Source organism: Primulina huaijiensis, chromosome 9 (genome assembly GCF_012295235.1).
Source record: "Primulina huaijiensis isolate GDHJ02 chromosome 9, ASM1229523v2, whole genome shotgun sequence".
NCBI lineage: Eukaryota > Viridiplantae > Streptophyta > Magnoliopsida > Lamiales > Gesneriaceae > Primulina > Primulina huaijiensis.
In genome coordinates this window covers 17,015,473-17,038,689 of record NC_133314.1, presented here as the reverse complement: position 1 = coordinate 17,038,689, position 23,217 = coordinate 17,015,473, and the positions used below count along the sequence as shown (strand labels likewise).

Below are 23,217 nucleotides of genomic sequence, written 5' to 3'. Positions count from 1 at the left end.
ATAAAGTCCTAGTGTGAGGATAAATTTTATAAATAAATACACTATAAAAATCATCGCTCACCCATATACATGAGAGTTGAGCTTCAAAGTTTAGATTATTGAGTGTCACACAAAGACATTAAATTTTTTTGTAGTCTCGGCATAAAAGAAGTTAAACATTATGTAGATTGTGAGGTTGCTGCCTAAAATCGAAAGTGTATTAGGAGTTTCGATTAGGCAATAGATAAGTCCTAAGTCGAAATGGTTTGTACAAAAAGTTGTATAAATCAAAATTTTCTAGTGGATCTTTTCTTAGATGAAGAAGGAGTGATGTTGGATTTGTTAAACTTCGAACCTCCATAAAAAAAATTGTGTCTATTTAGTTAGCTTCAAATACATGTAGACACAATGAGGTTATAACAAGATTTAAAAATAAAAGTTACATTGAAATAGAAGTGGTCACAACGAGATATCGAGATTCTGCAATATTATAATTTTTTTCATAGAATTAGTTTAAGCGATGAACGATAATGGATGAGGATGGGTAATATTATACAAGTGAGAAAATTATTTTTTTCGGTGTGAATGAAGTAGCAAGCAAGATAAAAAAATGATAAATGTGAATGGACTTTTTATTTTGTTTCTAATGAATTTACCTAAGTGCACAGAAGCTGAAACTGAAACTGATCTGGATTCGAACTGCTCAGTTATCGAGCCAAAACTGAAGCTATCGAAACGCAAACTGAAAGCACCAACTGATTGCCCAAACTAAACCAGTTCAACTGATATATCAAAAGACCAGTTCAATTGATAGTCCAGCTGATACGTAGTTTAGTAGAAGACATTCAGAAGCCCGGCCAGCTGATGAAGAGCTCAACTGATAAAGAGCCCAACTGACCAATTCAACTGAAATAGCGAAATAAGTTCAGCTGACGAGCCAACTGATTTCACCAAACCAGTTGAAGATCAGTTCAACTGACCAGCTCAGAACATCAGTTAGGAATCAATCCGTTTGCAGAACACGACAAGCTTATTCAATGGAATCCAGCTGTGCGCATTAAGAAAAAGCTTTTTTCAAGTCAAAGAACAATAATGGACGTTGCCAGGAGAGCTTAAAGCCAAAACGTTCTAGAATGGCTGTCGGAAAGTACAGACATATTCGAGGAACAAATTAAAATTGCAACATATTTGACGAGTCTTGTTGTACGGTCACATTGTCTCTATAAATATCAGACCAAGATCATCAGTATACAAGTGTGTGGAAAACTTCAAAGTGTTATCAGCTCAGTTTAGGAGTATTTTTCTCTCAGTGTGTGAGAACACTTTCGTGTTGTATTCATATCAGTTCTCTCTCACACACACACACAATCACTCACATATATAGAAAATTGAGTGTACTGATAAGTTGAGTGAGTCTTGCACAAAGACGTTAAACTTGTATATGTTGTCTTTAATACATAGACGTTAAACAAGTGTTGACTAAAAGTTGTTGCCTTCAGTCTAGGCTAGGAGTTCAGTTAGGCAGTAGGGTAAGTATTGATATTCTTCCATGTCTAGTATTACAAAGTCAACAGGAAATATAAACTTGTCTAATTGCCAGAACATCCTCGGCAATCCCTCGAGGATATGTGAGTGACCTATCTGCAAGCTGTAAAATGATAGTGGTAGGCTTTACTTCTCCAAGCTCCAAGTCCCTGTAAATAGAGAAAGAAGTCATATAATGTTCTATTAACATAAGTATCACCAATAACACAAGGAATAGAAAATTTTCTTGTATTTTTTAGCTTTGCGGTAATTTTTTTTGGAGAATTGCAATGCACTCTTTGATGTGAATTTTTTTGAAAATATCCAGAAAATTGGCGAACTGATCATCTGGTACTTTCTTCTTGAACCTTTGAGGATAAGGAAAGTTTGCTTTTGGCACTGGCTGATCTCACGCACACTTTTGGACTCGTCAATCTTCTCTTCTTTCTTCTTTACACCTTCAATTACAACTTCTTCCACTCTCTTTTCTGCATCTTCTTCAGTCATGGCCTCATGAACTCCAACTTCTTTCTCATTTCTCAATGTTATAGCTTAGCAGTGTTCTTTGGGATTTACCTCTGTGTTACTAGGAGATTGACCTCTATTTTGGTCCTTAATGCACTTGCAAGCTAGCCAATCAAAACCTCTAGAGATTTCAAAGTGGCACTAATATTGCCCATATGAGTCTCAATGTCATCAAGACTAGAGTCATTCTTACTCATCTTTTTATTAGATTCAACCACAAAAGTTCCAACCAAGTCTTCAAAAGATGGTTTTCCCTCACCTTTTTTATTATTGAATTTCAGAGGAGGATTCAACACATTCTTATTGTTTTGCATATGAAAAATTCTCATAATTAAATAAACCAGGATGATAAGTATTAGCCAAAAGATTATCTTAATAGCCTTCATAACCTTTATTGTGGAAATATTGTGCTTTTTCAGTGGTAGTCCCTTCTTCCTTAGAAACTGCAGCAGCCTCTGGAGCTGGTTGACCTCATTTAGTAATTGCTGCGATTTGCGTAGTCAATGCAGAGACTTGAGCAGTAAGTAATGTGATATGATCTACTGCATAAACCCCTGCAGGTATTTCACTCCATATCTTTCAAAGGGCAAATGGAAACTGCCAATAGTCACCTGTTACAACATCTCATAAGTTAGACAATGAGTTTTGGCAAAAATGGTTTATCCAGAAGCCTCATCAACAGACGTCCTATATGTTGTGTTCAGCCCATTATAAAATAGCTCAATCTACACTCAATCTTCGAAATTATGGTTTGGGCATCTTCTAAGCCAGTCCTTGAAGCTTTAATTAAAATTATGTCTTGTTATAATATGCAATGAATAAAGTATCGTTCCCACAAAGGGTGTGTTAATCAAAATTATATCAAGTACTTTAATTAAAATAATCTCAATTTTATTCAAAAATTCAAGAATTATTTTGTGCAATTAAAATTAAAACAAGTATCAATCAAGCACACGTAAATAATTAGAATTCTATGAGAGAAGAGATCTAGAGATCTGATTTCACTTAGTTTTCCACTATGTATAATTCTTAATGTCGTCATATTCATGAATTTTACTCGTTTACTAGACAAGAACACTTAAGTATTTCAATTCCATTTTTCAAAGTGATAAATCGAATTTACTATATAATATTGATTTTAACATCCCTATCAAAAATCTAACATTAAATGATTGATGTGTTTCTTATGATCTTAATTTATATCTCTTCTCCAGAGTGATAGATCACAATTATTATATAAATCAATTTATGGTCATTAATTGAAGACAATTAAAACAAGAAGTTACAAATAAATAAAGAGGAATTCAATAATATAAATAAAAAATTTATAAACATATTTTCCAACCAAGTAATGTCATTCGTTTAGAAAAGAAAACTTAGTTCATGATGAAATATAAAATAACACAAGACATGTATTTCAATCTAGACAGCAAACTAAAAATTAACGAAGATAAAAAGATTAAATTTGAATCCGAATATATGACTCTGTCCACAAAATATGTGTTTTGCATCTTCGAACCAATGTTCTCTTGCTTCCAATCTTCACTCTCCACTCTTGACTCTTTGTATTTTCGTGTGATTTTTCGTCTGATATGTGATAGGTCGTGGCGACTATGGTTGCGATCCTTTTAAAATCTAAAAAAGCTGCAAAATTCATGTCATGCACGTCACATAGCGCATGGGCACTTGGATCGAGCACAGCCGCACTGGTTTGGGTCGTGTGTGTGTGATGTTCTCGGAAGGCAGTCGCACCGGTGCACTGATGAATATGTTAAGAAAGGATGTTTGCTTCTAGCAGTTCAATCGCGTGGATCAGTTGCGCTGCTCGTACTGCCTTGTGTCTTTCTTATTTTCTCGACAGCGCGCTCGAGCTTATACTCTCGCACGGGGGAGCTCTAAACACTACTCAGCTTCTCTTTTCTTTCCTTCCATCTGCTCCTTCTTCGTCGCAACATGCACATGTTACCTTTGAACGTCCCTCTCTCATTTTTTTTTTAATTTTGACAATTACGCGCAAGACATTTGTGTACGCGCCACAAAACGCGTGGGCAGGCTCCACGCGTTTTGAATTAAATTTTTTATTTTTTTTTATTTTTTCTTTACGCGGGCCCCACACATATTTGAAATAAATTTTTGTTCTTAATTTTTTTTATTTTACCTTTTTCTTAACGGATGGATTTATCTTTTAATTTTTATTTAAATTTTTTTATTTTCATTTATAACCGTTGTAAATTTTCTATTTTTTTTTATTTTTTTTAAATATTTAATTAAATTATAAAAAAATCAAAAAAATTTTTAACGGCTAGTTTCAATTCTCTTCTATAAATACCACAAATGTGTACACATATTTTCATTCCAACTCACTACACTTTCCAATTCTACTCTCTAATATTCTCCCATCTATTTTTTTAAGTTCCAAAAATCTTATTTTCTATCCGAAATGTATGAAAATATAATGCATTTTTTTAAAAATTTTTGAATTCTACAAACAACCCGCAAGAATATCCATCTTCTCAAAATCCACAAATTCCACCAAATTATCAATATCCACATCCATTTCCAAATATGACGTTTCCTCCCCAAAATCTTTAAAATTTCCAAGGTTTTGGAAATTCTATGAATCATCCGAACTATGCCTCTCGAGGTCTATATCAACCGCTTCTAGCCGAATATTGGCAAAACATGAGTCATCCGTATTTCACGCCGCCGGTTATTCATGGATATAGTACCCTGAACACAAATATTATGCCTTTCACATCTCTGATGTCGAATTAACCTGCAACTCCGACTTTTGTCCCGGAGACGCAACTTTCCGATCGTGAATCCTCAATTGAGGTGGTCAATTTAGAAAAAAACGGTATCAAATGCTGAGGGTTCAAAAAGCGTTCAAGTTGGACAAAGATTGAAGACGAGGTCTTAGCGAGAAGTTTTGCATAACATGATCGTTGAGGATGAGGGAGGTCATGTGACAAATTGGTACAACGATGAAGGTGACGAACCCGCACAACCTATCCATGGCTCAAACCGAGAATTTCAGGATTATCTTCGGACAAATTCTGAGCTACGTGACACTCAATGTAATTACCAACTTCGTGCAGACTTAGTTGAGCATATTTGGGGGGCAATGCAACAACAATCCGTGAATTACTATTTTATATGTTATTTTTAATTTTATCAAAGTGTGGTTTATTTATAAGTTATTGTTTCATTTTAATTTCATAATTATATTGTAACTTTAAATAAATTTTGCAAACGTCTTTTTTAATTCTTCTTCCGTCGTGGTAGTTCTTTCGAACATCTACTTTATTTAATAAATATATTTAAAAAACATTAATATTATTTTTTAAAATTAATAAAATTATTTTATTAATGATTTAAATAATGTAAAATATATTTAAAACATATTTATTTAATATGAAAAAATTTTAAGATAATTGAGTAGACTGTGAGACCCATAAATAATGAGTTTTAATGTTAAAAAGAATGTGTGTAAAAGAGATATGTTGTTATAATGAGTATGTGACAGTGGACTCCACGATTTTTTATGAGTTAGTGGGTGTTATAACACACACCCATTACGGATGCTCTAACTGGTCTGAAACATTAAAATAATATCAATTAAAAAGATAATATAAATACAAATATTGCACTTATCTTACACTTACCAAGAGTGGGTCTCATGGATCTTAATCTGTGAGACGGCTCAACCCTACCAATATTCACAATAAAAAATAATACTCTTAGGCTGTGTTTGGTAATATTGATTAAGTTGTGATTAATTTTTAATCTGCTGTTTGTCTGGTTTTTTAGACACTAGGGATAACTACATACTTTGGATAATATCACTGTTCATTCAAGAAAACAACGCATAAAAATCCCAAGTTGGGCCACAGTATTAATAATCTTGTCTGCTACTTTATTGCATACATAACTTGTAGTGACCAATTTGGCCTTTGCCCTACAAAACCCATTCGACATTCACCCAGCCTTTTCCATAGTTGAATCTCAAACATTCCGTAGCGGCGCCTATTTCAGGTATGCATTCTGTGTATTTCAGAAGTGTGATTTGGTATGTGATTTTCAATTTTGGTTTTAATCAATTTCAGATCCCATTACTTACTATCCGACGGTCGGAGACAAAAATATATTTGTTTGTGGAGCAAAACTCTTACTGTGTTATCAACGGTTCCATTTGAAAAACATCTAGCCTCTTTCTGTTTAATTCTTGTGTTGAAGCTTGATTTATATGTTTTTTTTTTCCTTTTGAGATTTAATCGCAAGATGGATGTTAAACGAATAAACCTTCTTCTCCTTGTGGTGGTGCACCATCTTCTCTGTCAAAATTTTCTGTCGTTATGCCTTTTATTTCGAAAACATCGGAGGATGTTGCAAAATCGACGTCGACTCCCTCGTAGAGAATCCGTGTCTTACTCGATGACCAATCGAACTCATGCTCAATTGAGCCATCTGCATAGGATTATTGATGCTGGAGATATTCAATGCATTGCCAATTTGAGGATGAGTTGCAACGCCTTCGGTAGCCCCAGTAATGATAGCCAACAAGAATTTATCAGCACATTGGAATCTTCGGAATTCTGGGATGATTGGAGAGAGCAGTTGGCAATGTCGATGTGGAACAACAACAACTAAGATTTATTTGTTTCTATGTTTGTCTGGATCTTTTGAAATTGAGTTGTTCATTTCTGTTTCATGTATGGATGATTTATTAACATGAGTTTATTATTTAAATGTACTGAATATCTCCTACAAATGTCTTATTTCAGCTGCCATACGTCAACGCCCAGATTTTATAATCTGCTTCTTAATATTTACTACATCGGCATCTATCAAATTATCCAAATTTCTGTTTGTTTCATTCACAGGACATTTACAACCTACAGGTGAACATGGATAGTGGAGCGAGTTCTGTAAGTGGCATTGGTAGGCTTAAGAAAGTAGAGAAGACCCGACGTAGTTGGAGTCCACGTGAAGAAGAAGTTCTTATACATGCATTGAAAAAAAATAGGCTTGACAAGCCTAAGAGACGATATGTATTTGGAGAAAGTAAATCTACGAAAGTGAGCTCCAGGGTTCTACCAGAAGTATATATTAAATGGTTAGAAGGGGTAATGTGGTAATTTCTCGGGGTAATCACAAATTTCTAATCACCACATAAAACATACCAAACAACATAACAAATTTATCTCATCTTTTCATTATCCTTACTTTATCACTATTATTAATCTCATCACACGTACCAAACACAGCCTTAGCATAAAAAATAATTTTTTTTTTCATGAATGATCCAAATAAAATATTCGTGTCACAAAATACGATCCGTAAGATCGTCTCACAAAGTTTTTGTCAACTTCAAATACGTCGACCTAAACAAATCAGGCTATTCTTGAAGTTATGATTGAACACAGTACATGGTGCATACAAATAACTTAATTTTATTAAATAATGAATGATTCGAAAAATACATAGAATGGTGTGGGCCCATTGTACCGTGTACTTGGCAAGATACATGTGTGAAAATCATCACCTATACCACTAATAATAATATATAAAATAATATACAAAAAGACTGTGGGACCCACCCTCTGCATGCATTCACGTGCCCTGCTACAAATTTGCCGTTACTCTCTCTACATAGGATTCTGTCCCCCCCTCCCCTCCCCTCCCCAAATCCAATTTATATATATATTTTTTTATTTATTTATTTATTTTTAAATTCAAATCTCAGCTCCTATTCCCACGTGTGTGTGCCACACGTGCACCTCACCCTCCAATCACATTGCCTGTGGCTTGAATCCCCCACTCCCCCTTTTGCTATTATTTTTCAAAATGCATTTAATACTGTGTTTGCAAACAAGACAAGAATCTCTAAGTGCTTCTCACAAACACCCATTTTCTTGTTTTCTATTTTTCGGAATTTTATTTAAAAATATATTAGAAAACAAATTCGTTAATAAATTTTATATTTTATTTAACTAATTTAAGATATGATTCAACCAGTATATTCGTCAGAATAGTATCCACATATTTAAGAGATTGATTGATTGGAAATTTTAATTATATAAATAATTTAGGAAAATAAGTGAGAAAATCGAGAAAGAAAATGCGCATCTTACATGATATGAGATGGATTTGAAATATTTTAATTAAATGAAAAAAAATATAGAAAATTTCAGATCGAAAAATAATATCTGATTTAATATATTTTGATTTGTTTAAAGTCAATATATTTGTAGACTTTGGCAAACAAAGAAGGGCAGAGGAAAAAAAGAAGAAGAAAGAATCCAACCATGTTCAATGGCGTGCCCAGTGATGAATTTCACCGATTTATTTCTTCGAGAAATTCTTCGCTTCCAATCCCTCTTCATGCCTTTTCGGATAATTTCAATCCATTCTCCTCTTCTTCTTGTCCTTCTTCGTTGCAGCAGTTTCAACGGCAAGAATCAGTGGTTAAAAATGTGGGGAAGCAGCTGCAAAGAGATGGATCCATGGATCCCTGGTCTGCTGATGAACTTCTCGCGCTTCTCAAAGTTAGATCCAGCATGGAGAATTGGTTCCCTGATATGAGCTGGGAGCTTGTTTCGAGGTGAATTTAATTAGTGCCCATTTGTTTTTACGGCGATTTGAGTGAAATGATGTGAGTTTTCTTCTGTTCAGCTTTCGTGTCTGACCATGTCAATAAATTCGTCAAATGGGCTTCTTCGAAGAATTTCCTTTTTACGGGGTCACCTTTTGGGGTCTTTAATTTATTGTCTTTCTTGGGATTGTTTCCTTGCTTTTAAGCTGTTTCGTTTTGGTGAAAACTATGACTACTGATTAAGTTATATAGATGCCTTGATTACAAACTATATCAGTCTTTAATTGTTTGCTGCAAAAAGTTGAATTATGTTGTGCGTTTATTTGTACAATTTGCAGGAAACTAGCTGGGCTTGGATTTGTTAGGGGCGCAGAGCAATGCAAGGAGAAATTTGAAGATGAAAGCTGTAACTTCAACAGCCTAAGCTACGAAAAAAACTACAGAATATTCAACGAGTTTGATCCATTCTACAACTCTGAGAATCAAGAAAAATCCCATATCGTCCCAGAAACCGTGAAACAAATTAATGAAGGAGACAAAGTACAGCAGAATATTCATGTCGAAAAATTAGAGACGGAAAAGTTCCAAGAAAGTGAAGAAATGGTGAAAAAAACAGAAGAGAAAACCAGGAAGAGAAAGAGGAAAGACAAATTTGAGATGTTCGAAGGTTTCTGTGAGGCAATTGTGAGTAAAATGATTGCTCAACAGGAGGAGTTGCATAACAAACTGATTGAAGATTTGGTGAGAAGAGATAAAGAAATGGCGGAGAGAGAGGAAGCTTGGAAGAGACAAGAAATGGATAGGATTAAGCGTGAGAATGAGATCAAGGCACGGGAGCAAGCTATTGCAGGAGAGAGACAGGCAAAGATCATTGGGTTCTTAAAGAAGATTCAGGATTTAGTCAAGTTAAATGACACTGCAACTGGTAAACTTTTACAAGATTTTGAGTTCCCCAACGCACAAAACAAGCTTGAAACATCTTCTTCACCGGAAATGGTTGAATCCTACAAAAACCCTAGTTCCGATATCCCTTTGGAGAGCAAGACAGAAGCCACTAAAGCTACTCCATCACCTCCAAGCCCAAGCTCCAGTCTTGCCACAAAAAATTCAGAAGCCAACTCTTGCTCTATCTCAGTCCTAACAAATGAGAATAATCTAACATCCCATAAATCTTGTCAAATGATGGATTCAAGAGGAGACATTGGGAAGAGATGGCCTAGAGACGAGGTGTTGGCTTTGATTCATCTGAGGTGCAAATTTAGTGGAAACATCGAGGAAATCAAGGAAGGAGCGAAGGGTCCTCTTTGGGAGAGAATCTCTAAAGGGATGATGGAATTGGGATACAAGAGAAGTGCAAAAAGATGCAAAGAGAAATGGGAAAACATCAACAAATACTTCAGAAAAACCAAAGACAGCACCAAGAAGAGGTCCATTGATTCAAGAACTTGCCCTTATTTTCATCAGCTCAACTCTTTATACAGTGGGGGAATACTTGAGAACCAATCAAATGTGCCAGAAAATAGCGAGTGGACGGAGTCAACCGTCCACCACCATGTGAGAAATGTCTAAAATTTATGTGCAATGTCTCTACTCTAAGTTCAATTTCAGCTGCCACTACTCTTTAAAATCCTTTCGATCGGTCCAGCTCCGCCTCTGTCTCTCCGGTCTCCGGCGGTTTTGGATATTCCCAGCCTGGTAATCTTTGATTTAGCGAGAGCAATAAAATTTAGAGTATATATACTTTCTCGCAAAAGATGTAAAAATCTGTTGAATTGCAATCTCACCCCATTTCAAAGTTTGTGAATCCATTCTAGCCATGAAATCAAAGAATGGGAATTCGAGCAGGGAAACTTATTTCTTTAAATTTTCATATCGATTCAGGGATTTGTGTTTTGGTTCATGAACTTAGAAGGGCCATGAATCTGCATGCAGGGAAGGGAAGGATAGCTGACATGTGAAATTCAGCGTCGATACAGACCCATCAACCACCTGCAATTTGTATACTGCATGCATTATTGCAAGATTGGATTTATTATTATTTTAATTTGAAGGTATAATCATTTATTGCATTTTTAACTTGTGGTTTTAATTCTTCTGCTCCATTGTCAGGTGAATGCAGATGGAATCTAATTTATCATCATGATTTGATTGCCATCCAGTTGATCATTCAACTTGATGAGAAGAAAAAGTGATTATTTCTTATTTTACACACAATTTTAACGTCAAGGTTTGAGCTTGAATTCGATCGATCATTGTAGGCTCGTAGCTAACCAGTCATCACCTCTTGCTTCGGGGATGAGATCCGGACGATTTCTAGCGCAGCACTATTCATATATTAAGATAATTAAATTTCTACAATTTTTTTAACGAATTTTACAATAAATAATTTAATTTTTTAAAAAAATATCAGGTCAAATTTGAATAAAAAATATTCAAGTGTTTGAGATTCGAATCGAGTTCGAACTTTGTTTCGAGTTTTGAGCTTTTCTTATGTATTCGGCTCAATACGATTCGTTTTCATTCATCTATAAGCTTAATAAATTAATATTGAGTACATTACTATTTTATCAACGGTGTTACAAATTTGATGTCCAAACATCAAATATTGTTGATAGCCAATGATTTGTGAGTTTTCCTTTGTGAGAATAAGCAATTCATTCGAGGATCTATATATATTATGCTATTTTCACAATGGGTATCTTGTGAAACGAGTTGACTCAGTTCACATTTTTTAGAACGAAAAATAATATTTTTGACATAAAAAATAATAATTTTTCATAGAAATAATCTAGAGATTTGTCTTGCAAAATTGATATGCGAGGATCTCATAGGAATTTTTGTGAATTTGATAATGTCAATATGTATCATTGTGATTATATATTACATTATTAAGTGCTTTGATATCCGTGTGAATATTAATATTCGTTGATTTATAATGATAACTTAGAAATTCTAAATTAAGTTTTAAAGCAATAAAAATATTTTATTTGAAGAAAAAAAATCAAAATTTAGAAACGATCATCCAAGCAAAGTCAAACGAAACCAAACTGAAAATTTAGGTTTGATTTGACTTGGTTTTGAATAATAATAATAATAATAATAATAATAATAATTGATTTGTTTTTATATCCAAATCGATAAACATGATTTGGTTCGAATTTTTATCAAAAATTAAACCAAGCCCATTTGATATATACCCTAAATATGAGTATTTTACATGCATAATGCAAAAAGTGTTCACCTCTTCGATTGATACATTGAATTATAGTACTTGCCATAATTAAAGAAAAGGGTTTGAAAATTATTTCCAAATCACGCTTTAATATATTAAGACAACGAATTACTTTTTTTTTTAAATGAAAAAATTGTACTATTTATTGAGTAATCAAAGTGTCGGTAGATACAAGTTTAACAAGTCAATCCGGAAAATTCCCATCCACACAAATAAAAGGTGAAGGGGAAGAAACAAAAAATTTAGCCAAAACATGAGCCATTGTGTTTATCGCGCGTTTAACATGGCAAAATGAAGAAACCGCAGGACTCGAGATAATCTCCCTAAGCTCAGCCGTGATGATTCTAATGTAGCCTAAATCCTCGCCTGTTATGTGAATACTTGCACCGTCAAAAGAGAATATGTCGTAATTAAAACATATCTTGATATCCCTTCTCCAATAAAATCCTTAAACCTTCGTGTTGCCATTAATTCACCATGTATTACCGAAATTGGAGGCTTTTGTTTGCTGTCCAAAAGTCATAATCAGTTTGTTGGGGAAAACACATAAACCGCATAATTCATCATGATAAATCATTAAGAATTTGACTGAAAACTTAAGCGGAAGCGTACCTGATGCCATAATCCTGAATTCTTTAGAACGTGCCTTGATCTTCCAGATCTACGCGCTCTTTCTTTGAGAGAATCCTTTAGTTTCTCTTTAGAACTATTTTTTTAATGGGAGAGAGAATAGTGAAAGTGATAACGCGAGATCTGGGGATCATGACCCATATATATAGATAATATTATCATTATCTTCTGATATTTCTGTTTTAGCCCATCATAAAAACAGAAATTACACTTATGTCTCTACACATTAAAGGCCCAACCACCTATCAGATACATTAAAGCCCAATAACCCGAAACCTTATTTGATCACTTTATTTTGGGCTTAACTTAACAGACAACCCACACACATAAGTATTCACATATAAGCCCATATAAATTAAAATTGATCCAACAATCTCCCACTTGGGCTATATGTGCAACCTTATAATTATGTTTGTGAAATAACCTTATGAGCTCAAAATTGTTGTTATTCTGAAATGTATCTATAACCAATCCGGTCCATCAATCACATCAACATAGGATCAAAGCAGCCTTCGCTACACTCAAGGTAGCTAGACCCATCAATGGTCACATATGCCAGCACAACTGAATGACATGGATCATGAAGTGGATGTGTAGCATGGAAATTTCATGCAATGTGACCATAACATGCCTATTTCCAATTGGTCCTCCCTTAACTTCATTGAGATCAAACTTTAAACCATAATCAGAGTGTAACTTAACTTGAAATTTATTTCTGCATAAAATAAATTTACATAACTGTAACTGAAAATGTCTACAACTGAAAAGCATTTAAATTAACAAACTCCCACTAAAACTGAATTTCCTCAATTGACATAACACCCATACTAGCAGTGTGCTCATGAAACTGTTTGGGTGGTAATCCCTTAGTAAGCGGATCCGCAACCATGGAGTTTGTACCGATATGCTCAATAGACAACTTTCTTCTCTGAATTCTTTCTTTAAAAACCAGAAACTTGATGTCAATATGTTTTGACTTCGTCGAGCTCCTGTTGTTATTGGAATACATAACTGCTGATTTATTGTCACAATGTAACCTTAGTGGCCTTTCAATGCCATCAACAATGCGCAGTCCCGTGACAAAATTTTGCAGCCATATTCCATGATTGGATGCCTCATAACACGCTACAAACTCAACTGCCATGGTGGAAGAGGCTATAAGTAACTGTTTAGCACTCTTCCAGGAAATGGCACCTCCAGCAAGGCGATAGATGTAGCCCGACGTAGATTTCATACTATCTAGGCCTCCAGCAAAATCGGAGTCAGTATACCCAATGATCTCAAGCTGATCCAACCTCCGATATATGAGCATGTAATCGTTTGTTCTCTTAGGTACCGTAAAACCCTTTTGACTGCTTTTCAATGTTCCACTCCCGGATTACTTAAATATCGTCCCAACATTCCTGTCACGTACGTAATATCTGGACTTGTACAAACCTGAGCATACATCAGACTCCCCACTGCAGATGCATAGGGAATCTTCTGCATTTCTTTTTCCTCAAAATCATTCTTTGGGCATTGTTTGAGACTAAATTTGTCTCCCTTAGCCACAGGGGTATCCGTTGGTTTGCAATCTTGCATCCCATATCGCTTGAGAACTTTCTCGATATAGCCTTTCTGAGATAATCCAAGAATACCTCGAGAGCGATCCCGATGTATCTGAATACCCAGTACAAAAGATGCATCACCAAGATCTTTCATCTCAAAATTCTTAGCTAGAAATCTCTTGGTGTCATGCAACAACTCTATATCGTTGCTAGCGAGCAGGATGTCATCAACATATAAAACCAGAAAAATATACTTACTCCCACTGAACTTATGGTACACACAATCATCGACCAAATTCATCTCAAAACCAAACGAGATGATCACTTGATGAAATTTGAAATACCATTGTCGAGATGCCTGCTTGAGCCCATAGATGGATTTCTTTAATTTGCAAACCATATTATTTGTGTCTTTGGACACAAAATTTTCTGGCTGCACCATATAAATCGTTTCATCAATGTCACCATTTAGAAACGCCGTCTTTACATCCATCTGATGAAGCTCAAGATCGAAATGCGCCACCAAAGCCATTATAATCCTTAAAGAATCTTTCGAAGAAACCGGAGAGAAAGTCTCTTTATAATCAATGCCTTCTTTCTGTGTAAAGCTTTTAACGACAAGACGAGCCTTATATCTTTCCACATTGCCTTTCGAATCCCTCTTGGTTTTAAATATCCATTTACAACCAATGGGCTTCGTACCTTTAGGCAATGAGACAAGATCTCATACGTCATTGTCCTTCATGGACTTTATCTCCTCATTCATGGCATCATTCCACTTTTGTGTGTTAGAACTTTCCATGGCTTGACGGAAGTTAATAGGATCATCCTCCATCAATCCAATGTCTGCGTCATGTTCTTGAAGAAATACAATGTAATCATCCGGCACTGCATTTCTCCGCTCTCTAGTGGATCTCCTTAATGGCATAGGTTCTGGAGGTGCTTGAGTTTGTTCATCTGAAATGGGAGGATCTCTAATATTATCTTCCTGTATTGTGTCTTGGTCAAAGTGAGAAATGTAATCCTGATCAATTTCCAAGACACCTGTGGGAATATTTACATATTCCTCTTCAAAGACAATATCTCTTACTTTATCTCCCCCCGCAAGCTCAACATCCTCAAAGAACCGGGCATTTCCTGACTCAAAAATCGACTTATTTGTGGGATCATAAAACTTGTACCCCCTGGATCTTTCAGAATATCCAATAAAATAACAACTAACTGTCCTTGAGTTAAGTTTCTTTTCATTAGGCTTTTAAGGCCTAGCCTTAGCTGGACATCCCCAAACGTGCAGATGCTTAAGACTATGCTTTTTACCCGTCCAAAGTTCATAAGGAGTTTGGTCGATGCTTTAGTTGGAACCCTGTTAAGGATATATGCTGCGGTCTTTAGTGCTTCTCGCCAGAGTGATTCTGGTAAGGTAGAATGACTGATCATACTCCTCACCATATCTTTAAGCGTTCTGTTTCGTCTTTCAGCAACACCATTCATAGTGGGCGAACCCGGCATAGTGTACTGTGGGACGATACCGCATTCCTCTAGGAATCTTGCAAAAGGTCATGGACGTTGTTCACCTGAACCGTCATATCTACCATAGTATTCACCACCACGGTCAGATCTAACGCTTTTAATCTTTAAGCCAACTTGATTTTCAACTTCAGCTTTATAGTTTTTGAACACATCCAATGACTGTGCCTTTTCATGAATGAGATAAATGAAGCCATATCTTGAAAAATCGTCTGTGAACGTTATAAAATACTGTTGACCATTCCAAGAAGCCGAAGGGAATGGTCCACAAATATCAGCATGTATAAGTTCTAAGACGCCTGAACACTTGTTGGCTTCAAATCTCCTTTTGTTAGTTTGTTTTCCCTTTATACAATTAACACAATTATTAAAGTCTGTGTAATCTAAAGGTTCGAGAATTTCATCTGACACAAGTCTCCTTATTCTCTTTTCAGAGATATGACCCAGTCTTTTGTGCCATAACGTAGCTGAATTCTCACTGGTTAATTTTCTTTTAGTGCCTCTACTTGTTTGCAGGGATTCGTTAAATGAAGCAATAATATCCAAAGAATAAAGATTATCGTATCCTGATAAGGAACCAGAACCAACCAATTTTGAATCGAGAAACAAACTGAATATTCCATTTCTAAAAGAACAAGAATAACCAAATTTGTCCAATGCAGAAATGGAAATCAAATTCCGTCTAAAAGACGGTACTACAAATGTTTCATAAAGATCCAAATATATTCCAGTCTTTAACAATAATCTAAATTTCCCTATTGCCTCAACTTCAACTTTGTTGCCGTCACCAACATAGATGAATCTTTCAGCATCACTTGGTTTTCGGCAATCCAGGCAACCCTGCATAGACACACTGATGTGAGTTGTTGTACCAGAATCTATCCACCACGTGTGTCTAGGCACTGAAGTTAAATTAACCTCAGAACAAACCATATTCAGAAGCATACCTTTCTTAGCACGTCAAGTGTGATAATTACTGCACCGCTTCTTCATATGCCCATCACTGCCACAGAAAAAACAACCAGAACTTTGAGAATCACTAGGATTTTTCTGTTGTTTCTTCGGAGGCTGTGTATCCGCAGCTTCTTTATCCTTCCTTTTCTTTCCTTTAACCTTCGAAGTAGAGGCATAATGAGCACTTTCTGTCTTATCTTGCTTCAAACTTTCCTCTTCCTAGACACAGCCAATATCAGTCTTCTATTTGCACCCTTCGCCTTGATGAAGAATTCTGGTGTTGGAATACTGTTTTCTAGCACACACGATGCATCGAAAGTTTAAAAATTTTAGTTTCGTCGTTCGAAACATTCTTTGGGCATCATATTATAATTTATAATATTCAGAGAGTGTTTTAGTTTATTTACCTTTCTATATTTAAAACATGCTCCGACTATTTCGATTTTTAAGCGGATGTAGCACTTCTTATAATTTTCTACAGATGGATCTTCTTCCTTTATTAGATATAAAAACTTACTAGTTAGTTAGTCGGTTGGTTGGTTAACAAGCCATGTGCAAGTAGTTAATACAAGAATATATACAAGGCACAAACTCTGTATCAAAAAAACAGTTTTCAATTCATTGTTCTGAAATACAAACAAGCTTTACTCATCACGTAATATGGTATCAGAGCTTCCGCGCTGGAAATGTCAATCGAGGCTTCGACTTTCGGTTTCTATGCACTGATCGTCTGCGCTTGGTGAGTTTCTTTTCCCTCCAGATCGAACAGCTTCTTCATCATCTACCTTCGGTAAAATCTGAGCTGTATCTCTCATGGCACCTGGAAATCAGTCCGAATTTCCTCGGCTGGGCAGTCATTCCGTCATAGACGATCCAATGAGTCCTTACTTCCTGCATCATTCAGATAATCCGGGTCTCACGTTAGTATCGCAATCTCTGACTGGAGACAATTACGCCTCTTGGAGCAGAGCCATGAGAATTGCCCTATCAGTCAAGAACAAGCTGGGTGTTGTGGATGGGACAATTGTGAAACCATCAGAGACAGATACGCATCTACTGGGTTTCTGGACTAGAGACAACAACATCGTAATATCTTGGATCCTCAATTCCGTATCCAAAGATATTTCTGCAAGCATTCTCTTCTCCGAATCCGCAGCCAACATATGGGATGATCTCAAGGAGAGATTTCAACAAAGTGATGGGCCCAGAATATTTCAATTGAGACGTGATCTCGTGAACTTGGGTCAAGAACAACTTTCTGTAAGTGTATATTTCACAAAACTCAAGGCTCTATGGGAAGAATTGAATAATTTTCGTCCGATGTGAAGCTGTTNATTGAATAATTTTCGTCCGATGTGTAGCTGTGGTAAATGCATTTGTANTCTTATGGGACTTAATTATTCTTTTGTCCAAATTCGAAGTCAAGTGTTATTGCTTGATCAGCTTCCTCCCATCAACCGAGCTTTCTCCTTGGTTGTTCAAGAAGAAAGGCAGAGAACAATTGGTACACACTTTACAACCCCTAATAATTCTACAGGGGACATGGCATTTGCATTCAAGAATGATCAACCACAGAGACATGCTCAAGGTCGAGGGCCACCGAAGTTTCCCAAGGAAAGACCATTTTGTACCAAGTGCAATATTCATGGCCACACAGTGGACACGTGCTATAAGATTCATGGATATCCTCCAGGCTCTAAACTTCGAGGAACACCCACGCCTCGATACAAAGCAGCTAATGCAAACCAAGTATCTGAAACACGCGGTTCCTCAGATCATGTTCCCACAAATGATGGTATATCCCATAACCTTCTTCAAGGATTCAACAATGAGCAGCTGCATCAGTTGAGACAACTATTTGATCAGCAGCTTTTTTCACTTGACAAACATGTTAATTCTGTCAGTAACTCAGCAACAGTCCACACCACAGGTATATGCTTATCCACATATGCTCATAATGGTTTATCTTCTCCGTCGTGTTGGATTGTTGACTCCGGAGCATCCAGACATATTTGCTCGTATGCATCATTGTTTAACTCCCTACAACCTGTCACTGGCTCCACCGTTACCCTACCTAATCACACAACCATTGATGTTAAATTTTGCGGCAGCATTACGCTTAGTGAATATTTGACTCTTGAGGATGTCATGTTTATACCACACTTCAAGTTAAATCTATTGTCTGTCAGCTCCGTTCTCGCCAATACTAAATCTATGATCAGTTTTCATCACAATTCGTTCATTATCCAGGAGGTGATCACGAGGAAGATGATTGGCAAGGGTAGGAAAATCGAAGGACTGTATGTTCTGGATACAAGCTCGGGCCTTAAGAACATTTTCATCAATCAGATTTCGTTGGAGACATGGCATAGTCGTCTTGGACACCCATCTATTAAGGTACTACATACCTTAAAAGACCAGCTACAATACAATGAAGCACACTTAGATAAGTGTAAGTCTTGCGTCATTTGTCCAATAGCTAAGCAAAAACGACTTGCATTTATATCTCATCATAACATGTCTGATTCTCCTTTCGATCTTGTCCATTGTGATATCTGGGGACCATACAATGTTGCAACAATGAATAATCAACGATATTTCCTAACCTTGGTAGATGTTTGCACTCGATTTACGTGGGTATTTTTGCTCACAAGTCCGATGCTTATAGAGTTGTCACCCGATTTTACTCTATGGTTTGCACTCAATTTCATAAAAAGATCAAAGCATTTCGTACAGACAATGCAAAAGAACTTGCTTTCACAGAATTGTGCGTGGCAAGAGGCATCATTCATCAACTATCATGCGTCCAGACACCACAACAGAATTCTGTGGTTGAGAGAAAACATCAACATCTTCTTAATGTTGCTAGAGCTTTATTCTTCCAATCTCATATAGATGCTGAATTTTGGGGCGAGTGTGTGTTGACAGCAACATATTTGATCAATCGGGGTACCATCCTATACAAACCACAACAAGTCTCCTTATGAGCTACTTTATCACAAAGCATTCGACTATTCCTCAATGCGCACATTTGGATGTCTAGCCTTTGCTTCTACTTTGGCTGCTCATCGTGACAAATTCTCTCCCAGAGCTCGTGCGTGTGTTCTCTTGGGTTATCCTTCCAATATCAAAGGATACAAGCTGCTAGACATCAATACCAAAGAAAAATTTATTTCACGGGACGTAACATTTCATGAGACTACATTCCCATTTGAAACACTCTTGTCCAAGATTCATATTGATCCCTTTCCTGAGGTGGTTCTCCCGCTATCGTTGGATACACCGAACCCTGACTCTGTCATTCCAGCATTGGTTGATCCCCAAGCATCCAATGATTCAAACAACACCACTTCGCCACTGGTTCCGGCTTCAATTCCAACAGTTTCCATGCCACAGCGCACATCATCCAGGAACTCTCAACCTCCTTCTTACCTTCGTGATTACCATTGCAACTTATTGCAATCAAAGGCCTAGCTGAGTTCTCAGTCTCCTCATCCTTTAAGCTCCTACATCTCTTATGACTCCCTATCACCGTCATATAGAAATCTCACACTTAATGTGTCCTCACAATTTGAACCACAATTTTTTCATCAAGCCAAACATTTCCCCCAATGGCAAGCAGCAATGAAAGATGAACTTGATGCCATGGAAGCAAATCACACATGGTCCGTGGTTCCCCTACCACCAGGCAAACATGCCATCGGCTGTCGATGGGTTTACAAGATTAAGTATACTTCCAATGGGTCAGTTGATTGACATAAAGCCCGTCTTGTAGCCAAAGGATACACACAACAAGAGGGTGTTGATTTCTTTGAAACGTTTTCACCCGTGGCTAAATTAGCTACTGTCAAAGTATTATTAGCCCTTGCAGCCAGCAAACAATGGTGCCTTGCCCAGCTAGACTTCAAATACATGGAATCTACTTTTAAACTCCTTTTGTAAGCAATCTGTTTGATCTCTATAAAACTAAACTTCTCTTATTCAACTCCTTGAACTTGACTATCTCAACGAGAACACGTAATCTGATACTTGTGTGACCCTCAATAGTTCAGAGATACAGCTAACCGTGAGTTTACAACTTCTTGTGATTTAGAATAACATTATTCTTATTCGGGCTTACCCTAATTAGACATATTCTTTTCATCAACCATTGATCAAGAAAGTTTGAACTCAAGTCTGATTGCACCACCCATCGAATCAAGGTAAGAACATCTAGTAGCATCGCCTCATGATCCCTTATGTATCACTGATAGTGTCTGCAAGAACCTTAAGTTATGATTAATATACATTACAGTCCCTTCAACTCGATCGAATCTGAAACCATTGGTATATCGGGAGTTGCTTTTGAATTCGATACGATGTGTTGTATATTTGAGTAATAACAGTGACATGATATGTGCGACTGAGGAAACATATCTCCAAAATGTACATGTCTTAATCATGCTAGAGATTTCTTGCATTATTAACTCATCAGATCACATAGGATATCTTCGCCCGTTGACAAACGGTGAATCTTCGATTACAATGCATTTGCTCCTACGTTTTTCGAAACTACACTAAACCTCACCACCTATTGACCTTCAATGGAGTTGGTAAACTATTCAAAGTATATGCTAGTACATAGAGTCTATACGTTGTCCCGAGTCAAAATACTAATGGTGTACGACCATAACTGTGGACTATTCCACGCGATAAATGATAATCACTTGGACAGTTCAAGAGAAAGTTATTCAGCGCATCATCAAATGATCACTAATATATATGAATGAACATCTTCATGCTCTTACTAATGAAGCATGATGTTTACATCACAAATGCTATTCTCAATCTCAAGAGACATTTATCCTTATTTTAGTCGGCTGATTCGACTAGGAACCTGTTTAGAATATACGGTACATTTTCTAACGAGTTTCATAATATTATGTTGAGAAGCAAACGTCGTGATACCTTTAATATATTCAAGAGCTTTATTTATGCAGCTTGCATGGGTATACAGATAAAATAAACACCATATTTGGATAAAACTGTAAAATATTATTTAACTAAAGATTGTTTTTATATAAAAGTCAATAAAATTCAAACCACAAGTTGGTTCACTCGTCACCTACTCTAACATTTGGTCCTTTCTTTCCAGATCGCCCACGCGAATTCATACTTGATCCTTGGTTCTGAATTCGGTCAGAAAGGTAAAATAATTCAGTTTGCTTCCAACTGGCCTTGTTGGTCGAGCATAAGAATCGAGCATGGCTCGATGTTTCCCTTCCAATTAACATTGCATAAGGGACAGCGGCCCGACACCGGAATGTTGCAATTCATAAATTCCATCTCGTGGCAATGGAATCATGGAATACCTACCAACAAAAATTTTGAATTTTTGTGGTAGCGATACAAACCATAGAAACTTCCACCAAGCTAACGCCCGATTGATTATCCGGAGGTATGTACACCTTATTCCCAGTCGGTACGCCTCTCGCACAAAAAATTTCCCTCTTGGATTATGTCGCCAATTTTCGTGTATCCTCTTTATTGGTTTCCAATAGTGGGATATTTACAATCTCTGTTGCTAAGAATTATGAGAATTTTTATTTTTATTTTGAAATCCCTTAATCTAAGGTTGGGGAAACTCGAACTGTTACACGAGAAATTCTGGGTTAAATAAGTGGAGCTAAACTCCGGTTTAGAATGACGAGAATTTGAATACATGAAAGTATTCGAAAATTGAATATTTGAAATGTGAAACCATATGATTTAATAAAAAAAAAATTAAAGGATTCGGATAATATATAAGGGTAAAAAAAGGGCTTTTTCACCGTTTACCGTGAAAAAAATCACGCCATTTAAAATGACGTGTTTTAGATCAAAAAATCACGCCATCATGGTTTTTTTAAAATTTCAAGTCACGTCATCTTGGATGGTGTGACTTGATTTTGTTTTTTTTTAATTAATAATTAGAATTGTGGTGCTAGAGTGATGGGATGTCACGAGCAGCTCAAAGTAATTTGCGATGACAGAGTGATGAAATGTATCAGTTCAAATCAATTAACAAACCATGTTGAATGGCGTGTTTTTAACCGAATATTGAAAAATTGCTTATAAAATCGATGAACGTATAGAGAACATTTGTTATCATCCTTCCTCGTTGGTCTGAAAATTTTTGAAGTGTTCTTCAAATTGTTTCAGCTGATTGAAGTGATACATTTGCTTTCAGTGTTGAATATATTTAATTGTTGAAGCTACTCAATATCAATTTCTTCTTCCACATACGAGGTATTTATACTCCAAATTAAATTTTGTAGTTTGATTGAAATTGATAAATTATTTATTTGTGATTATTTTTGGCAGATAAAGTTTTAATTATTGTTAATTTTGTTCTTAACAATTTAAATACAAATAAATATTACAATTAATTTCATTTCTTATTAATTTCTTTGACACGCGTAGTATAAAATTTTATTATTATAAAATTATTATTTGTAGTATTATTGACTTATAAGATACAACTAAGAAATACAATTTTTGTAATTTAAATACTAATCAACGTTTATTTAGAAAATACTAATAATAATACTTATATTTATAATTATTATTGATGCTGTTGTTTTATATAAGTAGCATATAAAAAATTAAGTATTACAGTTAATTTATTTTATACAAGTGACATAAAATTTATTATTATAAATTTTATATTTTTGTTCTTAACGTAT

General features: G+C 35.8%; 2 protein-coding genes and 1 long non-coding RNA gene across 6 annotated transcripts; all 3 read left to right on the top strand.

The window, feature by feature from the left end:
- Positions 1-5,817: 5,817 nt before the first annotated feature.
- On the top strand, positions 5,818-6,811 carry LOC140985366 (uncharacterized). Of its 2 annotated transcripts, none has more exons than XR_012176752.1 (2): positions 5,818-6,063; positions 6,297-6,811. It is a non-coding gene; the product is annotated as an uncharacterized lncRNA (long non-coding RNA). The 2 variants fall into 2 exon arrangements; XR_012176753.1 differs by having other exon boundaries at positions 6,135-6,811.
- Positions 6,812-8,258: 1,447 nt separating this feature from the next.
- LOC140985003 (trihelix transcription factor GTL2-like) lies at positions 8,259-10,963 on the top strand. 3 transcript variants are annotated; one of them, XR_012176683.1, is made up of 4 exons: positions 8,259-8,632; positions 8,962-10,177; positions 10,556-10,674; positions 10,882-10,899. XR_012176683.1 is itself a non-coding variant. In XM_073452715.1 (3 exons), exons 1-3 carry the CDS (start codon positions 8,337-8,339, stop codon positions 10,568-10,570), a joined length of 1,527 nt encoding a protein of 508 aa, XP_073308816.1. In that variant the 5' UTR covers positions 8,259-8,336; the 3' UTR covers positions 10,571-10,963. The 3 variants fall into 3 exon arrangements, 1 of the variants encoding a protein (XP_073308816.1); XM_073452715.1 differs by having other exon boundaries at positions 10,556-10,963; XR_012176682.1 differs by having other exon boundaries at positions 8,260-8,632; positions 8,962-10,318; positions 10,556-10,963.
- A 6,363-nt stretch (positions 10,964-17,326) lies between these two features.
- Positions 17,327-19,987, top strand: LOC140983920 (uncharacterized). Its single transcript, XM_073451074.1, has 4 exons — positions 17,327-17,773; positions 17,957-18,910; positions 19,231-19,462; positions 19,557-19,987. Exons 1-4 carry the CDS (start codon positions 17,327-17,329, stop codon positions 19,985-19,987), a joined length of 2,064 nt encoding a protein of 687 aa, XP_073307175.1.
- Positions 19,988-23,217: the final 3,230 nt, after the last annotated feature.

Excerpts from the sequence above, each read along its gene's own strand:
- LOC140985003 (XM_073452715.1), top strand. The coding sequence starts at position 8,337 with ATGTTCAATGGCGTGCCCAGTGATGAATTTCACCGATTTATTTCTTCG. Across the intron at positions 8,633-8,961 it reads AGCTGGGAGCTTGTTTCGAG|GAAACTAGCTGGGCTTGGAT; the intron begins GTGAATTTAATT and ends TACAATTTGCAG.
- LOC140983920 (XM_073451074.1), top strand. The coding sequence starts at position 17,327 with ATGGCACCTGGAAATCAGTCCGAATTTCCTCGGCTGGGCAGTCATTCC. Across the intron at positions 17,774-17,956 it reads TGGGTCAAGAACAACTTTCT|CTTCCTCCCATCAACCGAGC; the intron begins GTAAGTGTATAT and ends TTGCTTGATCAG. Across the intron at positions 18,911-19,230 it reads TTGGACACCCATCTATTAAG|ATCAAAGCATTTCGTACAGA; the intron begins GTACTACATACC and ends TTTCATAAAAAG.